General features: G+C 39.6%; 3 protein-coding genes across 8 annotated transcripts; 2 read left to right on the top strand and 1 right to left on the bottom strand.

The window, feature by feature from the left end:
• The first annotated feature begins 14 nt into the window (after window positions 1-14).
• H2BC4 (H2B clustered histone 4) lies at window positions 15-10,174 on the top strand. Of its 6 annotated transcripts, none has more exons than XR_013168784.1 (3): window positions 15-451; window positions 9,634-9,702; window positions 9,934-10,174. XR_013168784.1 is itself a non-coding variant. In XM_077143837.1 (2 exons), the coding sequence occupies exon 1, from the start codon at window positions 62-64 to the stop codon at window positions 440-442; it is 381 nt and encodes a 126-aa protein (XP_076999952.1). In that variant the 5' UTR covers window positions 15-61; the 3' UTR covers window positions 443-451; window positions 9,934-10,174. The 6 variants fall into 6 exon arrangements, 1 of the variants encoding a protein (XP_076999952.1); XR_013168783.1 differs by having other exon boundaries at window positions 16-1,027; XR_013168781.1 differs by having other exon boundaries at window positions 16-1,082.
• A 4,577-nt stretch (window positions 10,175-14,751) lies between these two features.
• Window positions 14,752-26,434, bottom strand: LOC143669213 (uncharacterized). Its single transcript, XM_077143838.1, has 2 exons — window positions 26,126-26,434; window positions 14,752-19,820 (listed from the first exon to the last, which is right to left on the bottom strand). Exons 1-2 carry the CDS (start codon window positions 26,309-26,311, stop codon window positions 19,659-19,661), a joined length of 348 nt encoding a protein of 115 aa, XP_076999953.1. The 5' UTR covers window positions 26,312-26,434; the 3' UTR covers window positions 14,752-19,658.
• On the top strand, window positions 21,436-22,199 carry H1-6 (H1.6 linker histone, cluster member). Its single transcript, XM_077143836.1, has one exon. It carries the CDS (start codon window positions 21,502-21,504, stop codon window positions 22,135-22,137), a length of 636 nt encoding a protein of 211 aa, XP_076999951.1. The 5' UTR covers window positions 21,436-21,501; the 3' UTR covers window positions 22,138-22,199.
• Window positions 26,435-26,454: the final 20 nt, after the last annotated feature.

The following is a 26,454-nucleotide window of genomic DNA, read 5'->3' as shown; positions in this document are numbered from 1 at the left end:
TATAAGTAGCAGAAATCCGCCTCTTATTCTCGCCGTTTGTTTTGCCATTTAAGCTTCTAAGATGCCGGAGCCAGCGAAGTCCGCCCCGGCCCCGAAGAAGGGTTCCAAGAAGGCGGTGACCAAAGCGCAGAAGAAGGACGGCAAGAAGCGCAAGCGCAGCCGCAAGGAGAGCTACTCGGTGTACGTGTACAAGGTGCTGAAGCAGGTCCACCCCGACACCGGCATCTCGTCCAAGGCCATGGGCATCATGAACTCGTTCGTCAACGACATCTTCGAGCGCATCGCGGGCGAGGCGTCGCGCCTGGCGCATTACAACAAGCGCTCGACCATCACCTCCAGGGAGATCCAGACGGCCGTGCGCCTGCTGCTGCCCGGGGAGCTGGCCAAACACGCCGTGTCCGAGGGCACCAAGGCCGTCACCAAGTACACCAGCTCCAAGTAAACCGGCCAAGTAAGCGACTTTACATCTATCCCCAAAGGCTCTTTTAAGAGCCACCCACTTAATCACAAAGAGAGCTGTGGTCAGACATCTTAAGCTTTCGATACGCGGTGCCGGAAATATATACGTATTTGTGGGGGGCTATACAGATTTCTTACTGAGGAATGAGGCTACACAGAGTGGTTTGGGTATGTCACTGCCATGAACCGCTACGTGTAGTTTGTTTGCGGCTCATGCACCCAGACTAGTTAAATGTATCGCCTGGTAGGCTTTTAAGGGGAAATCTGATTCCGGTTGCTAACGCTTAGTATCTTAGGAAATCTGGTGTGATGTTCGAATATGTAAAGAGTTTAAGCCTGATAAATGCAGGCATATTTAAAAAGCTCTAGTTTCGGGTAAACAAGCTCTAGGGATAGGGCCACTTATAGTAGTCCTCCACTGCAGGCTGAATTGACGGCAAGTACTAGGCCCTAGGGCGGGGGGTGAGGGGGGGGCGGGGAGGAAAAGAGAAAAGCCATTGAGTTTGCGTAATCAGGCCCACAACCAGGAAACCTGATTCCTGACAAACGCAGGCTGGCTTGTGGGCCGGTAAGTTACACCTTCCCGTAATAAACTCACGATTGCTGTGGATAAAGGTCTTAAGGTAAGAACGTGGCACTTACCCCATCTGGGATTTTTTCCAAATCTAGAGCACATTTTCAGCCTCTACGGGTAAAGTTTACTTTTTCTGCCAAAAACATTGGAAAGGACCGGAAATAAAACTAGTTAAAAGAATTTTACCATTTAAGGTGAAATAACGTGATTCAGATTACAAAATGCTTTAACATAAGGACTCATTTTAAATCTGCAGCTTACTTTGACACCTGTGAAGAGTATAATGTACTAAAAGGCCTGTCTTTGGTGCCAGACGGGCCTCCATTTCAACACAGCTCTGTAATCACTGGTTTCCTGATGTGGACGAGTTACCTGAGAAATTCTTATGAAAAATGGTGCAGGTCTAGTCATTATACAAGACCCTGGCAGAAGCTTGTCATGATGTTTCTCACCCAGACCCAGAGTTCAACTGAGATTGTTCTCCCATGCCCTTAGTGGACCTGGCCAAGGACCGATAGCCCAATCAGATTAACCTCTCGTAACTGCAAATTAAGTATACCCCCAAAATGTGCAAATAAAGTTCCCAGGCAAATTGCAGGGTTTTTCTCCTTTCCCCTCTTTCCTTTCTCTCTTGTTTAAATTCTGGTTTGGCTTCTGTTGTATGAAATAATTTAATTGCTTGTACTATGTTTGATACAAAGCAAATAGCAGGCTAAAAATTAACTTCTTGGTTAGTTATTGCTGGTGGTTCTACCAAGGCATTTTCTGAGACCTACCATAACAAGCCTTGTCCACCCTTGGGCCCTTTTGAGTTTTCTGTTCACCCTCCTTTGTCTCCCCTGCTGTAGCACCTGGATTCTTTGGCTCTTTATGGTCTTGCTGAAACTTTTTTTGTTGTTCTGGTTCTGATTTTGCTAGGCTGATTGTGTACCCTTTGATAAAATGTGATAGTAGACTTTGAGTTCTGTTTTGAACTGCTAGATTATTAAGTGATTAGTGAGTGGCAGAGGATAAAGAATCTGGAATCTTGTTCATTTCTTCCTTTTTTGTGGTTGTTGAAGATACAGATATTGTCTGGTATTTGAAAACATAGGATCTGAAAGTCCTTAGTGTTTTTTCCTTCCGCCTTTCCACTATGTTTGGTGTTCTGTTTGCATGCTGTGGGCTCCTTTAACTAAAGAACAGAACTTCCTCCTCCTGGAAACTCTGTTGTGTATTCACTCATTACGAGTCCAAATAGTGATCAATATCTGCAAAAAATGGCATTCCTGTATCAAAGATGATATATTAAATGGCCTCCTATAATAATGTTTGCTTTTAATAAAAGTACTAGGCCATATGGGAGACAAGGAGGAAACCATATCCCCAGCCTATACTCATCTGACCCTTTAATTGTGATGACAAAGGGGCCTCTAAAGTTGAAGATTGAGCAACAATTATTTCAAATTAATGTCCTTTTGGGAATTTTAATTAAGATTAAAGAGGAGAGAGGTAACATGTCACTAATAGATCTGACTATTGAGATAGAAAAAAAAATAAAATGGGTTTCCAATACCCATATAGTACTAAATGTCTTAGACACATATAGCAAATTGACTATTTTCTTAAACTTTGCGGTATTTGTAGTGAGGGATATAGCACTGAAAGTGAGAATTTTCTGCCAAACTTGGAATTTTCTGCCAATCTTGGGATCACAGAATTATTCAGATTTCTTAACAGTGGGACTCCTTGAGGGGTCTTTGGTCTTAATTTATATACCTTGGTTTTCCTTCTGATTAAAGTACTTGTGGCTCTGTTTCTACCTACTTTTAATTGTGCTCCATCATGAAAATTAGCTCTAATTTATACAAGGATTGAGGATATTTTCTGTTTCATGAATATGAAATAATTTTGAGCGATTGTCTACTTCAGGAAGACATAATTGGCTTATATATAATTAGCTTATATAAAAAGTAAAAACTGAATAAGAAATCCAAATTTTTCTTTAAAAAACTAAAATTCTTATGCTTTAAATGTGCAGCCTCTTTAAGCTATAACTCGGGAGAAAAAAAGCTGAACTGTAAGTTTAATTAATGGTCTTGTCTTGATTACCAAGTTACAAGAAACAAAACAGAACTTAATTATTTTTAAACAATTTAAAAATTTTAATACCTGGCATGTAATTTTTTAGGAAAAAAGTCACCTATTATTTCTAATCAAGATAGGTTTTTGGGATGATTCACTGGTTTAATCATTTTGCTTTAAAAATTGCTCTATATCTTTATTATCATAATAGAAAAAAACTGTATAATATTTTAGTTTTTACAGGTCTAGGGTTTATTTTCTAAGAAATCCTGATTTGCATTTACTAAATTCCTCCCACTGAGGTTTAGATGTGCTAACATCATTTTATTTTTAATTAGAAAATTGTACCTTTGTATCCAGCTAATTAAATCATAATAGAAAGTGTCATTTTAAAATGGATTTAATTTTATGATAATACAAATCATAAGGCCACACAATGTGTCCATTAAAATATTGAATTTATGATCTGTCGATAACTTTATGAACTCACATGAATATTAAATTGAGTAAATTGATGCCTGATGTTTGGATAACTGGACCATTTCTAAATTGGAGGATAAAAAGTACTGGCCACTAAAAATAGTTCGATCTGTGCAAGTCTCTTACCAAGTATACAGGGACGGATTAATCGGTTAAAGAATATATTGAGACGCATTTGGAGAATGGTAACCAATATGCTTGTTGTTTTTGCCCCTTTTAATTTGTAAAAGGGATATGTAATGGGTACTTGTGGGCCAGTCAGGGCCCAGGAGATTGCCTCCGAGTTTTCCTTGTGTTTGGAAGGGAACATAACAGCCACTTGGTTTAAGGGCTGTCGTTAATACAAACAGCTCTGACCCCTCAGGTTCCATGGTTACAGAGAAACACAAATGTGTACAGAATAGCTGTACTTCTGCTTATTAAGGAAATTGTTACTGTTTGTGAAATATAGTAATCTTAACATGTATTTTATTTATGCTGAGAAGGTAAATAGACATCTTAGAGCTGAAGTTAAAGGCTTACATTTATCATATTACAATTTGTTTATTTGTATGTATCTAAACATATACAGATTTACTAGGATTGGTTATAAAGCAGAAAACGCTATAATGAAGAGAAAAATCCAGTGTTCAAAAATGGAACTTTTAAAATATTGTGCCTTTGTCATAATTTAAATCTTTTTTTAGCAGAAGTTTAAAAAGAGTTTGTTACAGTTTGTTTTAAATGTTGTCATTCTTAGACTTTAACTGTTTGGGTTTTTTTTTAATACCCATTGTTATGTTCAAATCCAAATGCAATAATCAGTTTTTTTTCACAACTTTTTTTTTTTACCTACCCTAAATCCAAGGTGTACATTCAGAATAATAAAATTGACGAGATGTCTTTTACATCAAAAAAACGATCTCTGGGGTTTCCTGGATAGCCTTGCTGTTTTCTACATGTCACTTATAAAGTCATTGTTCAGCCTGTTTCTAGTATATAACTCTTAAATGTTCCAATCTAAAGCCATCTTCCTATCCTAATAAGGGTAAGCACCATGATTTTCTAATAGCTGTTATCATGCTAAAGTTATGTTCAACTCAAATTACAATCTTGACATACTATTATTTGGAAGTGGATCGTTAGCTGATGAAGAATCAAAGCATACTTCTTAGTGTTATGTTCTAACTTTTAAATACTCTGTAAGCGATACCTGTCTGCTTAATATCTCAGATATGAAAATGTCTGTTTGCTAGAGCTGACATAATATTTATGGTAGACATGCCTTAGTGGGGGTGTGTTCATTACTTTAGCTTATTTGAAAACAAAGGATTCCTAACTTGTTTAGACTACTTGATCAATACTGGGGGCAAATATAAACACTTTTTTTTTTAAAGATAATCACTCAGGAAAGTAAAGAAAATCTCAGCTGTTAAAAGTAAAGCCTATGCTAGAGAAAATAGAAAATGCCCTGACTGCTCTGCAATCAAATAGACCTGAAGGGTTTCATCACCATTAATCCTATGATAGTTGTGTGTATTGATTTCTAAATTAGAAAAAATCAAATCAAATACAAATGTTCCCTCAATAAAAAGTGTCAACTATCTCAAAACTCACATTGCTCAGTGTTGCCTGTCTCCCCACTATACTCATAACAAAAAGTAATCCCAACGACAAAGGCAAATTAGTTCCAATTTTTACAAAAATATTAATTATTTAGGAGATTTCACAAGTGACAGACTCTTACCTTATCTATAATTATTGTAAACTGAAAAACTGTAAATGTTGGGCAGAGTGACCACCCCCACTTCAACAACTGCAACATTAACAACCGATTTCATGTAGTTGTTTCAAAGAATAGGGATTTTGTTTTCCTTCTTGTAGATACCCTCAATAGTTTTCAATGATAAAAAATATATATATTCTAGGTAAAATACTTTTTAAAAATCTACAGAAATGTATTTTTAGACAGAATCATCATTGTTCACATCATTCCCCAAATGCTAAGAAGATAAAATGAGATATGATAAATAAAAATTGCTCAAAAGAGCTTAATCTTTCTGCATCAAAATTTTACTCTTAACACATGCTGTTGATAATTGCAGTCCACAGTCTACACCTAAAAATTCCCATTATTTGAAATTATACCAAAAGATGCATGAGTCTTAGCTCTTCTCTTTTGACATGTTTCACCTTGGGCCATATGCTTTGTTATAGTATCAGTAATGTTAGCTTTACCTGACATTTGTTACCTAACAAATGCAAGTTACATTTCCAAAAAAATCACCAGACACATCTCTACATAATATACAAATAGAGGCTATTTGAAAGACTGCAACAAAAGTTAACTTTATAACTATCCTGGAAAAGGCCATTTCCAATATGCTTAACTACTAGTATTGTTTTTAAGCTTCCGGACAGTGTAAACACACTCAGAATCCCACCATTTGGATATATACTTCCATTGGAAATCCAAATCTGAGACTCATTAGAAGACATTCAGAATTCTGGAAGAAGGAACACGTCAAGATGAGATCCAATGTAGACAGCTTCTTCTGATTGTCCTTTTCTCACCGTCTTTCTGATGATTAAATTTGTGATCTGGCCTCCCAAGTACCTGGAAAAACAATCCCCCTTCCATATTTTTATATTTCGAGTTCCTGACCCTCCTTCTCTGGCATCACCATCCTTGTCCTCATTCTAGTGGAGATTTGAAGGTTAGTGTGAGTGTGAGCCCAGGGAGGCAGAGCTGAGTTTCCTTCCAAATTTGGCATCTTTCCCACAGTATTTAAGATCATATGAGGCACCTAAGATTGTTAAGATTACTCCATCTGAAGCAACAGTGAGTCTGTTAATGCATAGTTGGAATATCACAGGCCACACCTTGAGTTTGCAGAGCTTGCTCCCTCACCAGCCAAAGAGAGGCCTGAAGACTGCCTCCTCCAACCCTTCCCCCCCCAACCAGACACTGCCAGATCTTTCTTAAAACCTACCCAAATGTGACCTTTCTTAGCACACAACTAAAGACAACTTATTTATTTAAAGATCGCTTTTTTTAAGAACATGCAAAAGATATATATATTTTATTGAGAAATCTTCACACATATACATTCCATACATGGTGTACAATCAATGGCTCACAATATCATCACATAGTTGTGTATTCATCCCCATGATCATTTTTTTAAAATTTTTAATTAATTTTTTAAAAGAAATTATAGGAAACACAAACATTCTTAATATGTGATCATTCCATTCTACATATATAATCAGTAATTCACAATATCATCACATAGTTGCATATTCATCATCATGATCATTTCTTAGAACATTTGCATTAATTCAGAAAAAGAAATAAAAAGACAACAAAAATAAAACGAAAACAGAAAAAAAACCATACACGCCATACCCCATGATCAATTTTTAGAACATTTGCATCACTCTAGAAGGAATAAAAAGAAAAGAAAAAACCCATACATCTCATACGCCTTACCCATCCCTCTCATTGACCACTAGTATTTCCATCTACCCAATTTATTTTAACCTTTGTCCCCCCTATTTATTTTTTTTGTAGCTTTATCACTTTAATTCATATGCAGACTGTTAGAAACTGGAAGACAACTGAAGCTTGTAAAATTATAGACGTAATATATGCCAAGCACCTACCATTTCATACAAGGTAGTTGCTACTATTGTTATAGATGTTAATATATTAAAAAGCATTGTTTCTTTAGTGATCACTAGGAGAATACAGGAAAAGTATTTTTTCCTAATTCCTTTTCTTTTTTTTTATTGTGAAATATACATACAAAATTTTTCATTTTTTCGTTTTTTCTTCTAGCTGCTCCACTGGAGACCAACAGAAATATCAATATAATGATTCAGCAGTCATAATCATTTGTTAAATTCAATCTTCTCCGTTATACCCCTCCTTCTCTTTAAATAACATATACATAAAAGTAATAAATTTCAAAGTACATTGCAACAATTAGTTGTAGAACAGATTTCAGAGTTTGGTATGGATTACAATTCCACAATTTTAGGTTTTTATTTCTAGGTGCTCTAAAGTCCTGGAGGCTAAAAGAAATATCAGCATAATGATTCAGCACTATATATATATATTTTAAATATTTTTATTGAGAAATCTTCACAGATATATATTCCATACATGGTATGCAATCAGTGGTTCACAATATCATCACAGAGTTGTATATTCATCACCAAGATCATTTTTTAGAACATTTGTTTCGCTCCAGAAAAAGAAATAAAAAGAAAAAAGGAAACATACCATACACCTTACCCCTCCTTCTCGTTGGTGACTAGTATTTCCATCTAACCAATTTATTTTACCCTTTGTCCCTACTTATTATTTATTTTTTCACTCATCTATCCATACCCTAGATAAAAGGAACATCAGACACAAAGTTTTCACTATCACACAGTCATAGTGTAAAAGTTATATCTTTATATACAATTGTCTTCAACAATCAAGGGTACTGGAACACAGCTCAACAATTTTAGGTACTTCCGTCCAGCCACTCCAATACAGCATAAACTAAAAAGGGGTGTCCATATAATGCATAAGAATAACCTCCAGGATAACCTCTTGACTCTGTTTGAAATCTCTCAGCCACTGAAACTTTATTTTGTCTCATTTCTCTCATTAAGAAGGCTTTCTCAATTCCTTGATGCCGGGTCCCACCTCATCCTGGGATTTCTGTCCCATATTGCCAGGGAGATTTACACCCCTTGGAGTCATGTACCACATAATGGGGAGGGCAGTGAGTTCACCTGCCAAATTGGTTTAGAGAGAGAGGTCACATCTGAGCTGCAAAAGAGGTTCTCTGGGGGTGATTTGTAGGCCTAATTTTAAGCAGCGTTAGCCTGTTCTTGGCAAGAATGAATTCCATAGGGGCGAATCCCAAAATTGAGGGCTCAGCCTATTGATTTGCCAATATTTTTTGATTATCAGCTTAATATACCCCATATTATTTTATTAAGCTCCTGGCATGCTAAATTTTTTGCATGTTTTTCAAGGTTTGCATGATTCTAGCAAGGACTTCTATAAGTTGACTAAAAGCTCCTAAACAAGAATGTGATTTACATAATTTATTTCTGACTATGGCCCACATTAGAGTTGAAACAATGTCAGCTAAGCACTTTACTATATTAACTCAATCCTCAAACAATAAAATGCTGGAAAGCACATATATAAAGACCTTGGGTGATGAATTCCTGTTAAAAGAAGAGGTGAAATCAAAGCCGCATTGGTCCTGTGGCCTATTTCAAGTTCCTGACCCTTCTTCTCTGGCATCACCATCACTGTCCTTCATTCTCGTGGAGATTTGAAGGTTGGGGTGAGTGTGAGCCCAGGGAGGCAGAGCTGTGGTTCCTTCCAACAGAGTCAAATTTGGCATCTTTCCCACAGTATTTAAGATAATACGAGGCACTAAAATTGTTAAGATTACTCCATCTGACGCAACAGTGAGTCTGAAGCAACAGTGAGTCTGTTAATGCACGGTTGGAACATCCAGGCAACACCTTGAGTCTGAAAACCTTGTCCCTCACCAGCCAGCGAGAGGCCTGAAGACTGCCTCCCCCAATCCTTCCCCCACTCACCACCACCAGGTACTGCTTCCAGGCAGATCTATCTTAAAATCTACCCAAATGTGACCTTTCTTAGCATGCAACTAAAGACAGCTTCTTTGTTTAAAGACTATTTTTTTTTTACAAGAACATATAAAACATGTAGCAAAAGCCTTTCTTTAAAGTGAGAGATGATGAGAAATGAAGCAACGGCCTAGGTGTTAAATAGGCCAAGCATATGGTGCAAATAGGGGCCCTCAGATTAGCAGAGGGTGAGAACCATCCACGGAAACCCACCTCTCTGCCAGCCCTCTGCCAAGGTTACCACCGAGGCATCCACCGAGGCACCCACCTTGGAGCCACACCGCTGGGCCTTTGTCATTCAGTCTCCTGTGTGAAAGCCCAAATTCTTTCCCTGTCTTGATAAACTCTTGCTTGCCTTTCAAGACTTAGTGCAAATGCAACTTCATCTGAGAGTCTTTCTCTTCCAGGCTACAGCACCCTTTACTTAAGACTCACGTGCTGGAGGTTGTGGGTTTACTGCAAGTCATCATCATCCGGTAACTTTCACCTTAATTTCATCCATAAAACAGGGAGACTGATGGTAGTGGCCTCATAAGGTGGTTGTAACATTGGTAGTTTATACAGTGCTTGAAACACTGCTTGGTCTGGCCCAGACATGTGGAGCAAAACTAAAAGCCACTGGCATTATTAGTAGTATTGTTCTCTGAGTCAAATATAGTATTCAGTATCTGATGGATTACAAAAATGCAATCTCTCTCTTTTTACAGGAGGAACAAGTGGGCTTTAGATATATCTCATCTACTATTGGTCGCTGCTGAACACTGTTTTATCTCACAAATAAACCAATGAAAATAAGTGATACTGGAAGAAGATACATGGAAGAATTTCTAACAATCAAGGAAGGATCAATAAGCACCTGGCTGTAGCATTTTTTTCTGATTATAAAAATAATTCATTGTACAAATTTGTGGAAAGGGAAATATAAAAAGAAAGAAAATTAAACTAAAATCTTTCCTAGTATTTCCTATTCTTTTTTTAACGTATGTGATACATATACATATGAGTATATATGATACACATAATAAATATTTTTCATATGTAAAGCAAACTTAGGTATCAGGCTACATATACATAGACATAATTTTCTAGGTAAGTAAATATAATTAGAAACAATTTTTTATGGATGTATATTTCATATGGAATTGGTCCACTGTTACTGGATATTTAGGTTAGGTTCCACTTTTAAGCATTTTAGATCATATGAATCATACATCTTTGTGCATAAATCTTCATTAAAATATTCTATTACTTTTAGGAAGCCTTCTAGAAGTAGAAATACGAGATCAAAAATTGTAAAAATATTTTCTAAGGATCTTAACATATACATTACCCAACTGACATCCAGAGGGACCATGCCAATTTATAATCCCAACAAAATACAGGAATTCCTGATTTACTACACTCATATTTACACTGAGAGTTGATCTTAAAGCATTGTTAAACTGAGATTAAAAAAATAATCGTTTAGAATCCTGTTTCCTTTATTATTAGTGCTTTAATTAGCCATGGCTCAATAAAAAGAAACTGTGCTGCAGCACAATGGACCTGATTGCAGTCATTCCATGGAAAGGCCTGCTTAAAGCGTAATATGTAGGATTTTAGATTAAAGCCAGATAATTAATTTAATCAGATGCCTCTTCCCTCCAGGGTTCTGCTGAAATTATAAACTGTGTGCTGCTGCATATAACCTGAAACTCAACTACTTTGACCTATACTGTGTCTTACCCACTTAACTACCCAGCCAGGAAGGTGTTATTGCTTGAATGTACAGACAAGGAAACTGAGTGATTCTAGCAGTAAATTTCAACTTGTTCCAAAGCCTAACACACAAAAAAACAGAGAGGCTGTGGGGAGTTAATACCATTCTCCTCCTTCCAAGGCCATTCCATGTGGATGCAGCAGCCGAAGAGTCAAGAGCCAGTGGCCCGAAAGCTGACATTAGATTAAGACTTCTCACAGGAGACAAATACCCAAGCCTAAATAAATATGCTCTGTCAACTCACCCATGAAAAACGAAAGAAATGCAAATTAGGTACAAAATATTTCACCTATTCAACTGATAATGACATAAAAATAATAAGGATATCATTATGGGTAAGGAAATAGGTACTCACACATACTCTAAAATGGCCCTAGCGTGATGCCTGAGAAAGATAAATAAACTGGGATGACATAGTTATGAAATTGCTTATTTAAAAAAAAGAAATAAATGAGACAAGGCTGGAAGTGCCTTATCTTAAGTACCTCCACCCATTCATTCGTTCAGTGTGCACTGCTGAGCACCTCCAGGGCAACTAGTGTACACGGTGGACAAAAATCCCAGCCTCGTGATGTCGACATGCTCATGGGGAGATACCACCCACCGAACCAGTATTTGTGTATCAGCTAGGCCACATTTCACAGACACTCAACTAAGGTGGCTTAGCCAGAAAGGAATTTGGTTTTCCCAGTTAGCAAGAATGCTAGACTGGGTTGTCAAGGACTGTTGGGGGCTGCTGCATTTCCCCAAGGTTGCAGGTTCCTTCTCTGATCCTCTGCTAAAACTTCCATGAAGATTCTGACCTTATGGTCCTAAGATGTCCGGAGCAAAGGTGCCATCTGAGTCTACCCTTCCTCTTGTTATTGGGAAGTTTCAGGAAAGTGAGTTTATATTTTTTCTGAGTACACCATATTTTTGATCAAAGTGTAACAGAAAATTCACCCAAATTCTAATGCTTGTGTTTCCCTGCTTTGAAGACTGGCTCATTAGCATCCATGTTGTTTGGGAAAATTATTTCAGTCTTGTATAAATAAATTGTTCATAAAACGGTTCTGGAAAGGTTCGTAGAAAGGTCTGCATCGTTAACATAAAATGTTAGTCACAAATTAAGAAACAAGCATGATGTGGATACAAATAAATAGCTTGTAAGGGAGGTTGGAATGTCAGGAAGAACAGAAATAAGATTACCTGGATGGCTTCTTGTGATGGTTTGAAGATGTATATATCAGAGAAAAGATCATGTTCTTTCTTTTTTTTTTTTTACCGGGAAAAGATCATGTTCTTAAAGCTAATCCATTCCTGTAGGTGTAGACCTATTGTGGGTGGGTCATTTTGATTCGGTTATTTCAGTGAGGTGTCCCCACCCGGGGCTTGATCCTTTTACTGGAGTCTTTTATAGGAGATGAAATTCAGAGAGGCACACAGAGAAGCTGAAAGAGAAAAGCCAGAGAAAATGTGAGAGAAGGACACAGAGAAAACTGAAACCACAAAAGCAGAGAGGAAGCCCCTGAAGCCAGAAGCTGGAAGCAACCAGCATGGCCTCAGAACTTTAAGCTTCCTGTTGTAAAAAACCAGTCCATTTCTGGTATATTGCATTTCAGCGACTTTAGCAAACAAAACACTCCTCTAGGGGTTTTCCAACAATGCAAATTACTTTTATTCCAGGTCAGGAAGTTCCAGTACTTCCTAATTCAGATGATGGCCTCGGGCTGTTTCTCTCTCTCCTACAAATAATTATGAAAAATTTGTGCTCAAAAGAAGGTATAAATATACAAACATATTTGTTTTATTGCTCTTTACTTTCTTGTAATCCAGAGAATGTGTTTTTTTTTTACAGATTGAAGGTCTGTGGCAACCCTGCATTGAGCAAGTCTATCTGCACCACTTTTCCAACAGAATGTGCTCACTTTGTATTTCTTTGTTGCATTTTTGTAATTCTTGCAATATTTCAGACATTTTCATTATTATTAAAACTGTGGTGCTGGGCTGTCATCCATAATTTTTGATGTTACTATCTGTTCTAGTTTGCTAGCTGCCGGAATGCAATATACCAGAAACGGAACGGCTTTTAACAAGGGGAATTTAATGAGTTGCTAGTTTACAGTTCTAAGGCCGAGAAAATGTCCCAGTTAAAACAAGTCTATAGAAGTGTCCAATTTAAGGCATCCGGGGAAAGATACCATGGTTCAAGAAGGCCAATGGCGTTCAACGTTTCTCTCTCAGCTGGAAGGGCACATAGCGAACATGGCAGCGTCTGCTAGCTTTCAAGTGACTCTACCAAAGAGGGACTCCCTCCAAAATGTTTCCTCTTTTAAAGGATTCCAGCAAGCAACTCCACCTTCAGTGGGTGGAGACACACCTCCATGGAAATCATCTTATCAAAAGTTACCACCCACAACTGGGTGGGTCACATCTTCATGGAAACAATCAAAATGCTCCCACCGAGCAATATTGAATGAGGATCAAAGGGCATGGCTTTTCTGGGGTCCACCACAGATTCAGACCAGCATATTCCACCCTTTGGACCCCCAAAAGACATGCTCTTGCCAAATGCAAACTACATTCATTCCATAACAATATCAGAAGCCTTAAACCTTTCAGTAGCAATACAAATGAAGTACCAAATTAGAGACAGTATAAAATCTCATCAAGTCAGTTACAGACATGGTCTGTCCTAAGGCAAAATTTTCTCCATTTGCTCTGGACCTTTGAAAACTCATAACAAGTTATTTGCTGCCAACATACAAAGGAGGAACATTCATAGAATACATATACACATTTCCTTAGGGAGGAAGGAACACAGGGGTCACCCGACCCATACAGTTTCGAAAACCTGCAGGGCAAAGTACACTAGATTTCAAAGTCTGAGAGTCATTTATCCTCAGGGCTTTAGAAAGCCACAGTACCACCCTTTCCAAGGGCCTACACAGAGGCCTGCCTCTCTCCAAATACAACCTTGGAGGACATTGGGGAGACCACTTTTTTCTCAGCTCCATCCTCTCCAGCATTGGGGCTGCACCCGGGCTCTCTGCCATCTCCAGGGCACACACTTAACCCCTCCATATGGCGGCAGCCAGGCTCTCCCCAAACCCCAAGAAACATGCTTCACCCTCTTCAAGGCCTGAGGCAACATGACTCTTCCACTGCAATGAGGTGGAAGTCCCATCCTCTGCCTTTGGGGCAAACTCACCCTCTCCATGGGCTTGGGTGTGTCCGCTCTCCTGGCCCGAGGCTTCTTGACTTCAGACCTCAGCCTCCATGGTTTTGCCTCTGAAGTTATTTTTCCTCCAATGTGTCCCTTCTCTGAATCCCTCAGTCCAGACTGGCAGCGGCTCTGTTTATACATGTCCCACAGCATTCTCGTTGGCTTTCTATGCAGTAGCCTTGGATCATGCCCATCAGACATAGGGAGTTTTCAGACCAGCACGCTATCATAATTGTTTTGGGGCACCATGAAACAATTATAATATGCACCCGTATATAAGATGGCAAATGTAATCGATTAATGTTGCATGTGTTCTGACTTTCCACAGACCAGCTGTTCCCCACCTCTCTCCTCTCCTTGGATCTCCCTATTCCCTGAGACAGAACAATATTGAAATTGTTTAAATATTTGATTTAAAGTGAGAGACACTTAAGAGGCCCATTTTTAAGAGGCTATATGATGACACTATGAAACACTGATTGTACAATTTAGATGATTATACGGTATGTGGATATATAATATATCTCAATAAAATTGCATTAAAAAGGTAAGAAAGGCAGCTTTTAGGATAATGAGCACAATGGCCTCAGATGACGTAATTAGAGGTGATCTAATTGTTGAGCATGCACGGATTGAGTACATGCTTAGTCACAGAAAGTATGTAAAAAAAAAACAGTGGAGTGAGGTATAGGTGACTTGTAGATTAAAGTCTAAGCTACCCACATATCAGGCCGGCCCGTTTTGTTTAGATCCTGTTGGAGATGGCTCTCTGAAGGTTCAAGCGGTTGGCTGTCGGCCAAGGGCATGAGCATCTGCACACCATGCTCTGCTGACGTGGTATACCGCCGAAGCAAATGTTCTCAAGGACGCTGACTGAAGAGCCAGTAGAGACCTGAATAAAGAGCATGCTGATAAGAAATAAACAGCTCCTGAGGCAAGGAGCTGGGAACCAAACTTTGTAGCTTTGCAGGCATGACAGATGTTCAAAATATATCTTGCTTTGATTATATTCCCTAAAGCAGTTCCCATGTAAGAACACAATAAATATGTGGATGTCAGTTTATTCGAGGCTCAAGCTCAAGCTCAAGCTATAGGTCAGGCTATTGCTCTTGCACCCGATGAGCTTGAGTCCCCTGACCCCACTTAAATAACTCTTATGTCTGTCATTTCTTAATCCTGCCTGGCGCCCCTTCTTTTCCCTGTTCTCTAGGGAAATCCCGGCAAGATCCAGATTGGTTATCAAAATAACTTTGGACTTGGGGTGGGTTAGTTCTAGGCTGACCCAAGACCCTTCATTAATAAGTATTAGGGGCTTCTCTAGTGATGACAAGACTCTAAAGTTGAAAAACTGGGAAAATGGGTACAAATGAAGGTTCAAGGTTTTACAATCACAAGGGCATAAGATCAAGGCTATACAATCATTATCAGAGATAAAGGAAGCTGAATTACAATTCAGAGGTCTTAGGTATTCCCCTGACTATTCCAATATATCAGAAAGTAAAAAGAAATATCTAAATAATAGTTCAGTAACCATAATCGTCCCTAAAATTCTGACTTCTCAGTTATGAAATAGCAAAAGAATTGAAATTAGAAGTAGAGTCTGAAGCTGTGACTGAATTGCTGCAATCTCTTGATAAAACTTTAATGGATGAGGAGTTGTTTCTTATGGAAGCTAAGGAAGTGGGGTTTTTGAGATGGAATTTATCTACTCCTGGCGACGATTCTGTGAACATTGCTGAAATGAGAACAAAGGATTTAGATTATTACAGAAACTCAGTTGATAAAGCAGCAGTGTTTGAGAGAACTTTTGAAAGAAGTTCTACTGCGGATAAAAAGCATCGCAGGCTACAGAGAATCTTCCATGAAAGGAAGAGTCCATTGATGCCTCAAACTTCATTGTTGTCTAATTTTAAGAAATTGCCACAGCTACCCTGACCTTCAGCAGCCTCCTCCACCCTCATCAGTCAGATGAGATGAGACAATGTCTAGAGAAGACCCTCCATTAACATGGAGACATGACCCTCCACCAGCAAACAGATTAGGACTTGCTGAAGCTTAGATAATTGTTCACATTTTTTTTAGCTATAAAAGACTTTTAAATTAAGGTACAGACTTTTTTTTTCAGTCATAATGCTATAATACACATAGTAGACTATAGTCTATGCTATAGTGTAAATACACTTTTACATATACTGGGAAACCAAAAAACTTGCATGGCTTGCGTTATTGCAAAATTCACCTTATTGCAGTGGTCTGGCACCAAACCTGCAATGTCTCCGAAGTGTGTCTGGACAGGCCTAGCTTAAAGAATAATAATAAACATTTGTCTTCCCACCACCTTGGATGTTTTTTGATGTTACATGGAAATTCCTCTGGTGATGAGACGCAAACACAGAGAGCCAGCCGGCTCAGGATGCATGAAATGACAGCTTTATTAGAATCAAATGCCCTGGAGGGGTTTGGGGAGAATGAGGGTAGCAGAAGGGCTCAGGGCTTACCTAAACTAGGCTCTGTGAGCGTCCATGGAGGAGGGAAGGAAGAGGTACTTGTGGGTCCCAGGCTCTTGCCTTTATTGTGACCCAGAGGCGAGGGGTAGGGCTTTCCTGCAGATACTGGGTTCTGAACATTTCAAATGATGCAATGTGAAAAGCAGAAGTGACAAGGGCTGTTTGGAGAAGCTGAGAGCAACTTCTTACCACCCCAGCCGTATGGAGACACAGGCCTTCTCGTTGCAGTTGTCCTGCTAACTGGGATGGCCACTCATGATTCAGCCAGACAGGATGATGAGGCACCAAACAGAATTTCTTCTATACCATTATACCCAGTTAAGAAATAGAATATTACTAGTACCTTCAAAGTCTCCACTTCCATGAGTCCCTTCCTGACCACTCCTTTTCACATCCCTTCCCATGGAGGAAACAGCTATATGGAATCTTCCATTCATCTTTTTGTTTTTTTTCTTTTATGTGCATCTTACTTACTATCCTTAAAGAATATATCGTTTGTTTTCCCCTGTTCTTTGACTTGATATGAATGGACTCTTCCTCTCTGCATTCTTTTGGCATGGTGGCCAAGGGCATCGGTTCTCGAATGAACCTGCCAGGTCCCAATCCTAGAGCTGTCAGGTACTACTGGTTATATTGCAGAAGTTACCAAAATGCTCCTTGTCCAATTCTCTCATCTGTAAAGGGGAAATTAATAATGCCACCTCCCTCCTAATGAACTAATTGACTTGGGTAGTGATCATCAACAGCTGTTAAAACCATCAAGTGAAAGACATATGGAGAACTTTATAATGGATGGATCCCACTGGCAAAACTTGAACTCATTTATAAAAGGGCAAAAAGCAAAAACAAAAAGATATGGCATGAAGGTTCAGGCAGCTGGGATCCCTCATGAAGTTGCCCTTCATGATCTGGAAGCTAAAAGGAACCCCTAGCAGCACCACCAATATTCATCTCTTAGGGCCATGGAAGGCGCCTGCTCCTGCCTTCAGTTCTGACCAACCCCCAAATGGCTAGTAGTGCTAAACAACCATGCATTACACCTAGCACCCCTGTCCCTGCAGCGCACCTCTCCCCCTCCTAGGTGACCGATTTTGCCTAGGAAATGTCATGAGGTGCCTTGTGTGGAGAAAAGCTCCTCTCCTTAGAGGAAGTTATTTCTCTGTGCGTCTCATGTTCCTCATCTGCAAAACGGAATTAATATCTACCTTTTTTTGAAAGTTAAATGAGGAAATATGAGAAATAGCCTGAGAAAGGGGGAGGAGGAAAAGCCCTTCAAAATTAGGTCACATTATTCTCCTGTTGGATATAAAAATCTCACAGAACGCCAATATCACAGGAGCTTACTCTGAGACCATGATTAAATGGGGCTATTTCACCATTCTGTTGAAGCACAGATAAAAATAAGGTATTTGGTCATTTCACCAAGTATTTCCCTCTCTTGGCTAAAAGGAATGACTGCTGCTTTTTTTTAAACCAGTTACAGCTATATCCTCTTTCTAGTCTGCCCTCCCTATAATGAAGATTTATTGTGATGTTCTACTAGAATTTCCCAGCTTTCTGACAGCATATGCTCAAAAGTGACCATCTATTTCCTTCGACCATCCCCCAAATCAGTGACTGAAAGCCCCAATTTTATAATAGGTGCTTTACCAGCCTGTTACTGAGATGCCCCACACTTTCCTATGGTATGTGTCCTCCATCATTGCAATGAGTCCTAAACTTAACTTGTTCAACCGCAGGCATGGTTCCTCGTGGTATTTGGCTGAAGGATACTGATGAACTTCACCAACTGCTGGATGCCAAATGCATGCTTGATTTCATTATTTCTAGGACAGGTGAGCCAGGGGGCAGGGCCTATGATTAGAAGTTTTCCCAGGACTCCTCCTGTGCAGTTTGCAAAGGAGCTGCAGAAACAAATTTTTCTGGGTCTCGTGACAACAGAGAAGACACCCCCATTGCCACCCACTCTCAAAGAGATCTCCCTGATCCTGAAATCTTGGGCAGATGATTGTTTTGGACATTAATATGGATACCTCATAATGTTGTTATTGCCTCTGTTTAGATCTTTTTCCTGGAATAGATGGTCATTCCTCTAGTTTAGAGACCAAATGATATTTTCTAATTTAAAAAAGTACCTGTTTTCTGTGGGTCACTCAGACTTGGAACAGCATCAAATTGCACTTAATACTCAATAAATATTTGATGGGAAATTAGAAACGACTTTTACAAACTATTGAATTATCTATACTCCTAAACAACAAACAATCAAAGCAATTTCTCAATAGTTAAATGAGAAAGTTATCAAAATAAATAATTCAAAACTAAAGAAATATTGGGATAAGTCTAATTTATGAAATAATGTCTCTATAAAGATGATTGCAAATCAAATGTAAAGTCCAAAAATACATCCTCAAAAAAGAAGAAACATGAAATGAGGACTAACAGTTTAAAAAGGGATGTGAAAATCTTAGATATCAGTAAAATCTAAGAAATGGATAGGGTAGGGGTGATGGGAAAAGCCTCTTCCTAGAACATCCTCTCTATACATAAGCAAAAATGTATAGATGTTATTTTATTCACACACATAGGGAGAGAAATACAGGATCAATATTTTTAAAAACATGATAGAGTATAAAATTATTATTTAAAATGGGCTCTATATCTTTCCCATCACCAGAGAGATTTTTAAAAAATTATTTTCTGATTGCTTCCATTGCTTAACTGGGTTGAAGTGAGAGATGTCAGCAGATGTTTATCTAAAGAAATATTGATGACAAAATTATATTGATAATGAAAGTTCAGAAGACTGAATTTCCCACACTAGAGGATTTTTTAAAATAAAAACGATAGGGTTGCTCTAAAAAGCATGTTGTGAAAAATGTAATCAATCACGTGCGCATCGGTTCTGACATATTAAGTGAAGAAAAAAAAATAGAGCAAGATGAGGAGGAACAAAGCCGTTTAGACGCCAGATTTCCTGGGATCCAATCCCAGTTCTCCAATCCGTAGGTCTAAGCCCTTGGTCTTTATTATGCCTCCATATCTTCGTCTATAAAATGAGCTCCTCAGCAGGTAACAGTGCTTGCCTGCCATGCCCGAGGACCCAGGTTCGATTCCTGGTGCCTGCCCATGTAAAAAAAAAAAAAAAAAAAGCTCCTAACTGCTGTTTTAAAGGGGCGGTGGTGTGAGGTAGTGACTGACATGGAGTAAGTGCGTGTGATATGTTTTTATTACATCTTTTATATCAATCCCATGGTTTGCAACCACCATTAAAAAAATGAAATAGCATAGACTAGATCCCAGTATACAAGCACTCAGGGTTGTATTGTTTCCTGAATTTCTGTTTCAGCTGTGTGTGCGTGTGCCTGTGTGTGACAGAGAGAGACTTTTTCAACACAATGCAGTCAGAAGAACTTTAAAAGTCAGCAGTCTCATCCTTTGGCTTTGGCTTCGGCTTCAGAAGTATTTTAAAGGCAAACACTTTCCTTTCCCACACATTCCCCTCAGAAATCCTTGTCATTCTTGTGAGCCTATTGCCACAGACTCCCAACCTGACACCAAGCCCTTCTCAATAAAGATCATTTATGTGAAAAATGTAAAGCCAAAGCAACAACAGCAACAAAACAAACTGGACCTCTCTCCTTAAAAACCTCTGGTGACTTCCCGGCCTGCAGAATAACCACCCAACTTCCCACTCAGGCATTTGGGGACCTTGACGAAATGGCTCTTCTGGGGATTTCTCTGCTGAATCGGCGGGCTGTAGACAGGTACTGCATCCGCAGCGTTCTCCTGGCGTGCACTCATCTCCACACCTCTCATGGAGCCACCCAGAGGAGCCTACCGGACTCAGTTCCAATCAGTTTTTTTTCCCACAGTCTGCTTCAGGACCTGCCAGCCGAGTTTTGTTAAAGATGAGGGACTGTGGTTCCCTGGGGACCCTTCAGGGCAGGGTTCCTGCCGAATGAATGTCTTATGGTTACTTGAGAATGATTCGCAATTAAGAGTGGGAACTGACATAAAGAAACCAGACATACAACTGAGATGACACCAGCCGAGAGAGTGACCTGATTTTGATCAATCAGAGAACATGCGAGACCCACGTGACGTACCTGGTCTTTGAGGGTCTGCTATCAAGCCGCCGGCTCTGGGGGAGGGGGGTGGCTTGTATTACAGGCAATCCATGTGCCTCGTGGATTATGCTTTAGTAGATTAGGATTGCGCAAATATGATCATACCCGGAATTTTAGGCAATTCTACAAGTATCTTCTAACTCCGCCATGAGACATCTTGGAAATCTGTGTTACTTCCCTCCCATATATATACAAATTTCAATAAAAATCAAGTTGTGAATAACTTATTTTCTTCACTGATCGGAAGCCAACCATTCGGTTGATCACTCAGAAGAGGTGAGATAAATCTCCCACTAAAAATTACTTTTCAGTTTACAAGGAAAACAGGAAGTTTTGTTCTCCCCGTTGGATTTTGCTGAAAATCGCGGGATTTATGGGAAAGTTTTGGCATGCAAGGTTGTCTTTCATTAAAAGGTGATAAGGTATGTGAAACCCGAGTCTCCAGGGATCATTCAGCAGTGGAACTCAGGCGATGCAGCGCAGAGAGGTTTTGTGGGATTCAATTTTGGGGTGTAGAACAAACACAAATGCTCCTCCTCCGAAGGGCGGGGGCGGCACCCGGGCGATGCACCAATCACAGCGCGCCCTGCCCTATATAAGGGCGGGAGGCCCACAGTCACTTTGCTTTTCTCTTTGGTTATCGCTTCTCTGTTCACTTCTAATCTTTTCTTCTCATGACTGAGACGGCTCCTGCTGTCCCTCCTGGTCCCACTCTAGGCCTGATGGAGAAGCCTCCGAACAAGAAGAGAGGCAAGAAACCGGCTGCTCTTGCGGTTGTGAGCCGCAAGGCTCCGAGTCCTTCCGTATCGAAGTTGATTACGGAGGCCTTGTCGGTGTCTCAGGAGCGAGCAGGCATGTCTTTAGCCGCCCTGAAAAAGGCACTAGCAGCCGCTGGCTACGATGTGGAGAAGAACAACAGCCGCATCAAGCTGGGTCTCAAGAGTCTGGTGAGCAAGGGCATCGTGGTGCAGACCAAGGGCACCGGCGCCTCCGGCTCCTTTAAGCTCAGCAAGACGGCTGCTCCGGAGCCCGCCAGGAGTAAGGTCAGGAGGCCTGCTTCTTCCAAGACCAAGAAGTTAGTTTTGTCCAAGAATTCAAAGTCTGCAAAGAGTCCCAAGACCACCAAAACCAAGAATCCTAGAGCAGCAGGAGCTAAGAAAGCTTCTAAGATTGGGAGGAAGGCTAAAGGGCCCAAGAGCAACCAGCAGCGGAAGAGCCCTGCGAAGGCCAGAACAGTGAAACCCAAGGCCGGCAAGCCCAAGTTGACCCAGCAGAAAATTAACCCTAGAAAGGCGGCGTCAAAGAAGTGACAAGTTTTCTGGGAAACCAGACTTTGAAGAACCCAAAGGCTCTTTTAAGAGCCACCCAAGTAATTTAAAAAGAGTGTAACACTAGACACTCAAGGTTCAGTAATGGTGGAGAGGGGGGCATGCAAAGTGACTTAATTCCCTCTCTAGTGTGTGGTGTGGCATATGTGTGCTACCTTGAACTTCTAGGATGTTGTCAGATGTCAGTAATTGAGCCAGTGGTTAGCTCCAAATACACTTAAAGGTAGTCCCCCTCCCCACCCCAGCAGCTAGTGTTACATATCTGTCCACCCATTCACGGCAGCCAGGGTTTTTTTTTTTTTGAGAAAATCCACAAATACAGTCCAATATAAATAATCAATGGCTCACACTCTCATCACATACTTGTGTATTCTTAACCCATGTACATTGTTAGAACATGTACATCGCTCCAAAAAAAAAAAAAAATCCTACACTCCTTAACCCTCTCTCATTGGCCTCCAGTATTTCAATCTACCAAATTTTTTACCCTTTATCTCCTCCTACTTATTGTTTTAAATATTTTTATTGATATATCTTCATGCACCATACAGTCACCCAAATTATATAAGCAATGTTTCACAATATCGTCTCATAGCTGTGCATTTTATTCATCACCATGACAATTTTTAGAACATTTGCGTCACCCTAGAAAAAGAAACAAAAGAAAACCCTCATACATCCCATACCCTTAACTCTCATTAATATGATCAATTTTTACCCATCATGCCCCCATTATTATTATTATTGAGTCTGACCATGGCAGTATTTAATGTTTAAAATGCAAATTATATTCTGATTAAAAATTTTTTTAAACATTTATTAAACTTGGAAATAGTGTTGAGGAGATCAAATTTGCTCCAGTGAATTTTATATCACGATTCTTGCTTATTAGAGGAAAGGAAAACTTCTTTTAAGCCTGACTTCATTTTTTTTTTTAACTTTTTTAGTTTTATTATTTTTTATTATACAACTATAGAAAGCAAAGAAATAAAAAAGTAATAGTTTTCAAAGCACTCTTCAACCAGTGGTTATAGGACAGATCCCAGAGTTTGTCATGAGCTACCATATGATCCTCTCATATTTTTCCTTCTAGCTGTGCCAGAATATAGGAGGCTAGAGGGCTAAATACTTTTTTATTATCACAATAGACTTTTTTTCCTTTTTTTGTGAAAAAATAACATATATACAAAAAAGCTATAAATTTCAAAGCACAGCACCACAATTAGTTGTCGAACATATTTCAGACTTTGACATGAATTACAATTTCACAATTTTAGATTCTTACTTCTAGCTGCTCTAAAATACTGGAGACTAAAAGAGATAGCAATTTAATGATTCAGCATTCATATTCATTTGTTAAGTCCTACTTTCTGTGTATAATTCCACCATCACCTTTGATCTTTCCATACCTCTCTTTAGTTTGGACTACGGCAATTCTAAATTTTTTATATTGGAAGGATCTGTCACTAATATGGGGTAGGGCGATGGAACTATCTGATATTCTGGAGAGGCTGGGCTACGTTTCAGGATTTATCTGACCAGGGACCCATCTGGAGGTTGTAGGTTTCTGGAAAGTTACTGTAGTGCTGTAATCCTTGTGGAATCTTATATACTGCCCCAGGTGTTCTTTAGGATTGGCTGGAATGGTCCTGGTTGGGGGTTGGCAGGTTATGATAGGTAGCAAGGTATAATTGAAGCTTGAGTAAGAGCCACCTCTTACAAATCTGTCCATAACCTGGATATAAGGAGTGTCAGATACAAGGTTTTTCACAATCACACAGTCACATTGTTTTTGTAAAAACCATATAGTTAGACAATCTTCAAGAATCAAGGCTACTGGAATACAGGTCAACACTTTCAGGTATTTCCTTCCAACCACTCCAATATATCATCAACAAAAAAAGGATATCTATATAATACTTAAGAATAACCTCCAGGATAACCTCTCCAATCTGTTTGAAATCTCTCAGTCATTGAGACTTTATTTTGTCTTATTTCTCTCTTTCCCCTTCTGATTAAGAAGGCTTTCTCATTCCTAGATCATCCCTGGGAGTCAGGTCCCACGTTGCCAGGGAAATTTACACCCCTGGGAGTCATTCCACATACAGGGGAGGGCAGTGAGCTTATCTGCGGAGTTGGTTTAGAGAGAGAGGCCACATCTGAGAAACAAAAGAGGTTTTCTGGGGGTGACTCAGGCATAATTATCAGTAGGCTTAATTCTCCTTTGCAGGGAATAAGGTTCATAGGGGCAAGCCCCAAGGTTTAGAGCTCAGTCTATTGAATTCATTGTCTCCACTACTTATGAGAATATCAGGAATTACCCAGATGGGGAAGTTGAATATTTCCTCCTTTCCCCCAGTCTCCCAAGGGGACTTCAACCAGGGTTTTTTAACCAGGTATCTAACTCTTTTTCAAGGAAGTCAATAACTGGAAATATAACTGTTCTGAATTTGGATTAGAGCCCAAAATTATGCCTTTACTCTTACTCTCTATGCCTTTACTCTTACTCTCTAACAACTTCAGCATTTCCTCCTATTAAGTGTGGCTCTGCATCTGATAGAAAATGAAATATTTTATAGTTCACAGTTCCAAGTCGTGACATAGTGTTGGTCTTCATAGTTATTGCCAAAGTTACTAGATGCTGTTATTTAAATAACAAGCACATACACTTCACAATTCTAAAAGTTTGATGGTTGTTTTAATAAAATTGGCCTGATAAAATCGTAACCCTATATATTTTACGTATCATTACTTACGAAAAGTGTATGGGTTTTGCCATACTGCCAAGTATTCTCCGTAAACTGAAAAGTGTTGAAAGCTCAGAATCTTTATGAAAATTTTGGTTACTTGTTGCTTCCTTTGGAACGGAGCTTGAAGGATATTAAGGAAAGACGAGAAAGACGAGATCAGGGGGTCTGCAGCTTAGCGATAACAGACAACAGACAACTTTATTCTTAACCAGATCCTGTTTATATACTGCAGGATGACAAAAGGCACGCATGCATTTCCTAAGGGAACAGAGTAAGTTATCTTTCAGTACTCTTCCTTCATACTTAAGATAACGATTTGGGGTAAACAAGCATTCTCTTCCTCCTAGACTGTCTTACATAAATCAGATAACATAAAGCAGATTACTGCTGCCACCACCCTAATGCCATCTACCCCCAACTAGTTCCGCAGGTCCTATTTTAATCCTATCTCCTACAGTTACTCGGCAGTAGTTAGAATTTAGGATAAACCTTACTAAATCAAGAAAGCTGCTTGAATTAGGAAATTCTCAGGGACCAAATTAAAGTATGTTAAGTAAAATTAAGTGGCTGCGTGCATTAGGCGTTACTAGAAGACCCTTTTCTGAGAAGGGCCTTTACAGAAGACAAAACAATTCACCTGCAGAGGTTTTCCCGGAATGTGGACAGAGTTGCTGATAGACAACACTCAGTGACAAAGGCAGTTTTGGTCCAGAAGCAGCAGCTTTCCAGAATGGACAAGCAGAATCAATGTATACATGCTCCCCACTTTTAAGCTTCCCCCTCCAAATAAAATGGAAATCTAATGTGAGCCAGTCAGCACATTTTCTCACTTGCATCTACATTTTCCCATAGGAGCTTCCGTTCAAGCTTAAGTGCCTTTCCACTTCAGCAATGGGAAACTGCCCCTGCTAATTGCTCAATAAAGCCTTGAGACCCAAAATTGCATGTTGTTTTTCTTTTATCAAGTACTTTCTCTTTCTAAACAATTATAATTTCAGTTTTCAATTTGTTTCTTTACAGCGACTTTGACAAAAGCCCAATGCAAAACTGCAATTTTAACATTCCAGCATTTTCTCCAAACACCAGGCCCGCACCTTTCTGAACTCAAATTAAAACTGGGCAGAAGAAAACAACGCTTTAAAATATAAAACTAGTACTTGAACACTTCTTTACGTGTTCAGTTTCTAAAGATCATCCACAGCCCTCTGTGGCTCACCCACACTGCTTTCCTCGGAGGTGGCGGCCATTATTTCTCCAAGAGTTGCGGTGCAATGCAAAAGGGCTTCCGTCTCCCAACTCTGAGGCGAGCCGCGAGTCAGGCCACGGCTTTCCGCAGCGAGCCGGCTGTCGTCTGAGGGAAGCCCGGCCGCCTCCGCGGCCGCGCCACTAGCCATCCGACCCGGCATAGCTGGCTGTACGAACGCGTTTTGCTGCTCACGCCGGCGCACAACGGGTTTAAAAAAAGTCGCTGGGCTTTCAGTTCCGGATCACACCGCGTGCCCTCCAATGACAACGTTCTAAGTTTTTTCTGCATTGTGAGGTACCCACT

The sequence above is a fragment of the Tamandua tetradactyla genome, chromosome 25 (assembly GCF_023851605.1).
Source record: "Tamandua tetradactyla isolate mTamTet1 chromosome 25, mTamTet1.pri, whole genome shotgun sequence".
NCBI classification, from domain to species: Eukaryota; Metazoa; Chordata; class Mammalia; order Pilosa; family Myrmecophagidae; genus Tamandua; species Tamandua tetradactyla.
This window is presented reverse-complemented; position numbering and strand designations above follow the sequence as displayed.

Coding starts and splice junctions, on each gene's coding strand:
- H1-6 (XM_077143836.1), top strand. CDS start 21,502: ATGACTGAGACGGCTCCTGCTGTCCCTCCTGGTCCCACTCTAGGCCTG.
- H2BC4 (XM_077143837.1), top strand. CDS start 62: ATGCCGGAGCCAGCGAAGTCCGCCCCGGCCCCGAAGAAGGGTTCCAAG.
- LOC143669213 (XM_077143838.1), bottom strand. CDS start 26,311: ATGCCGGGTCGGATGGCTAGTGGCGCGGCCGCGGAGGCGGCCGGGCTT. Junction 19,821..26,125: donor CCACCTCCGAGGAAAGCAGT/GTGGGTGAGCCA, acceptor TTACATGGGCAG/GCACCAGGAATCGAACCTGG.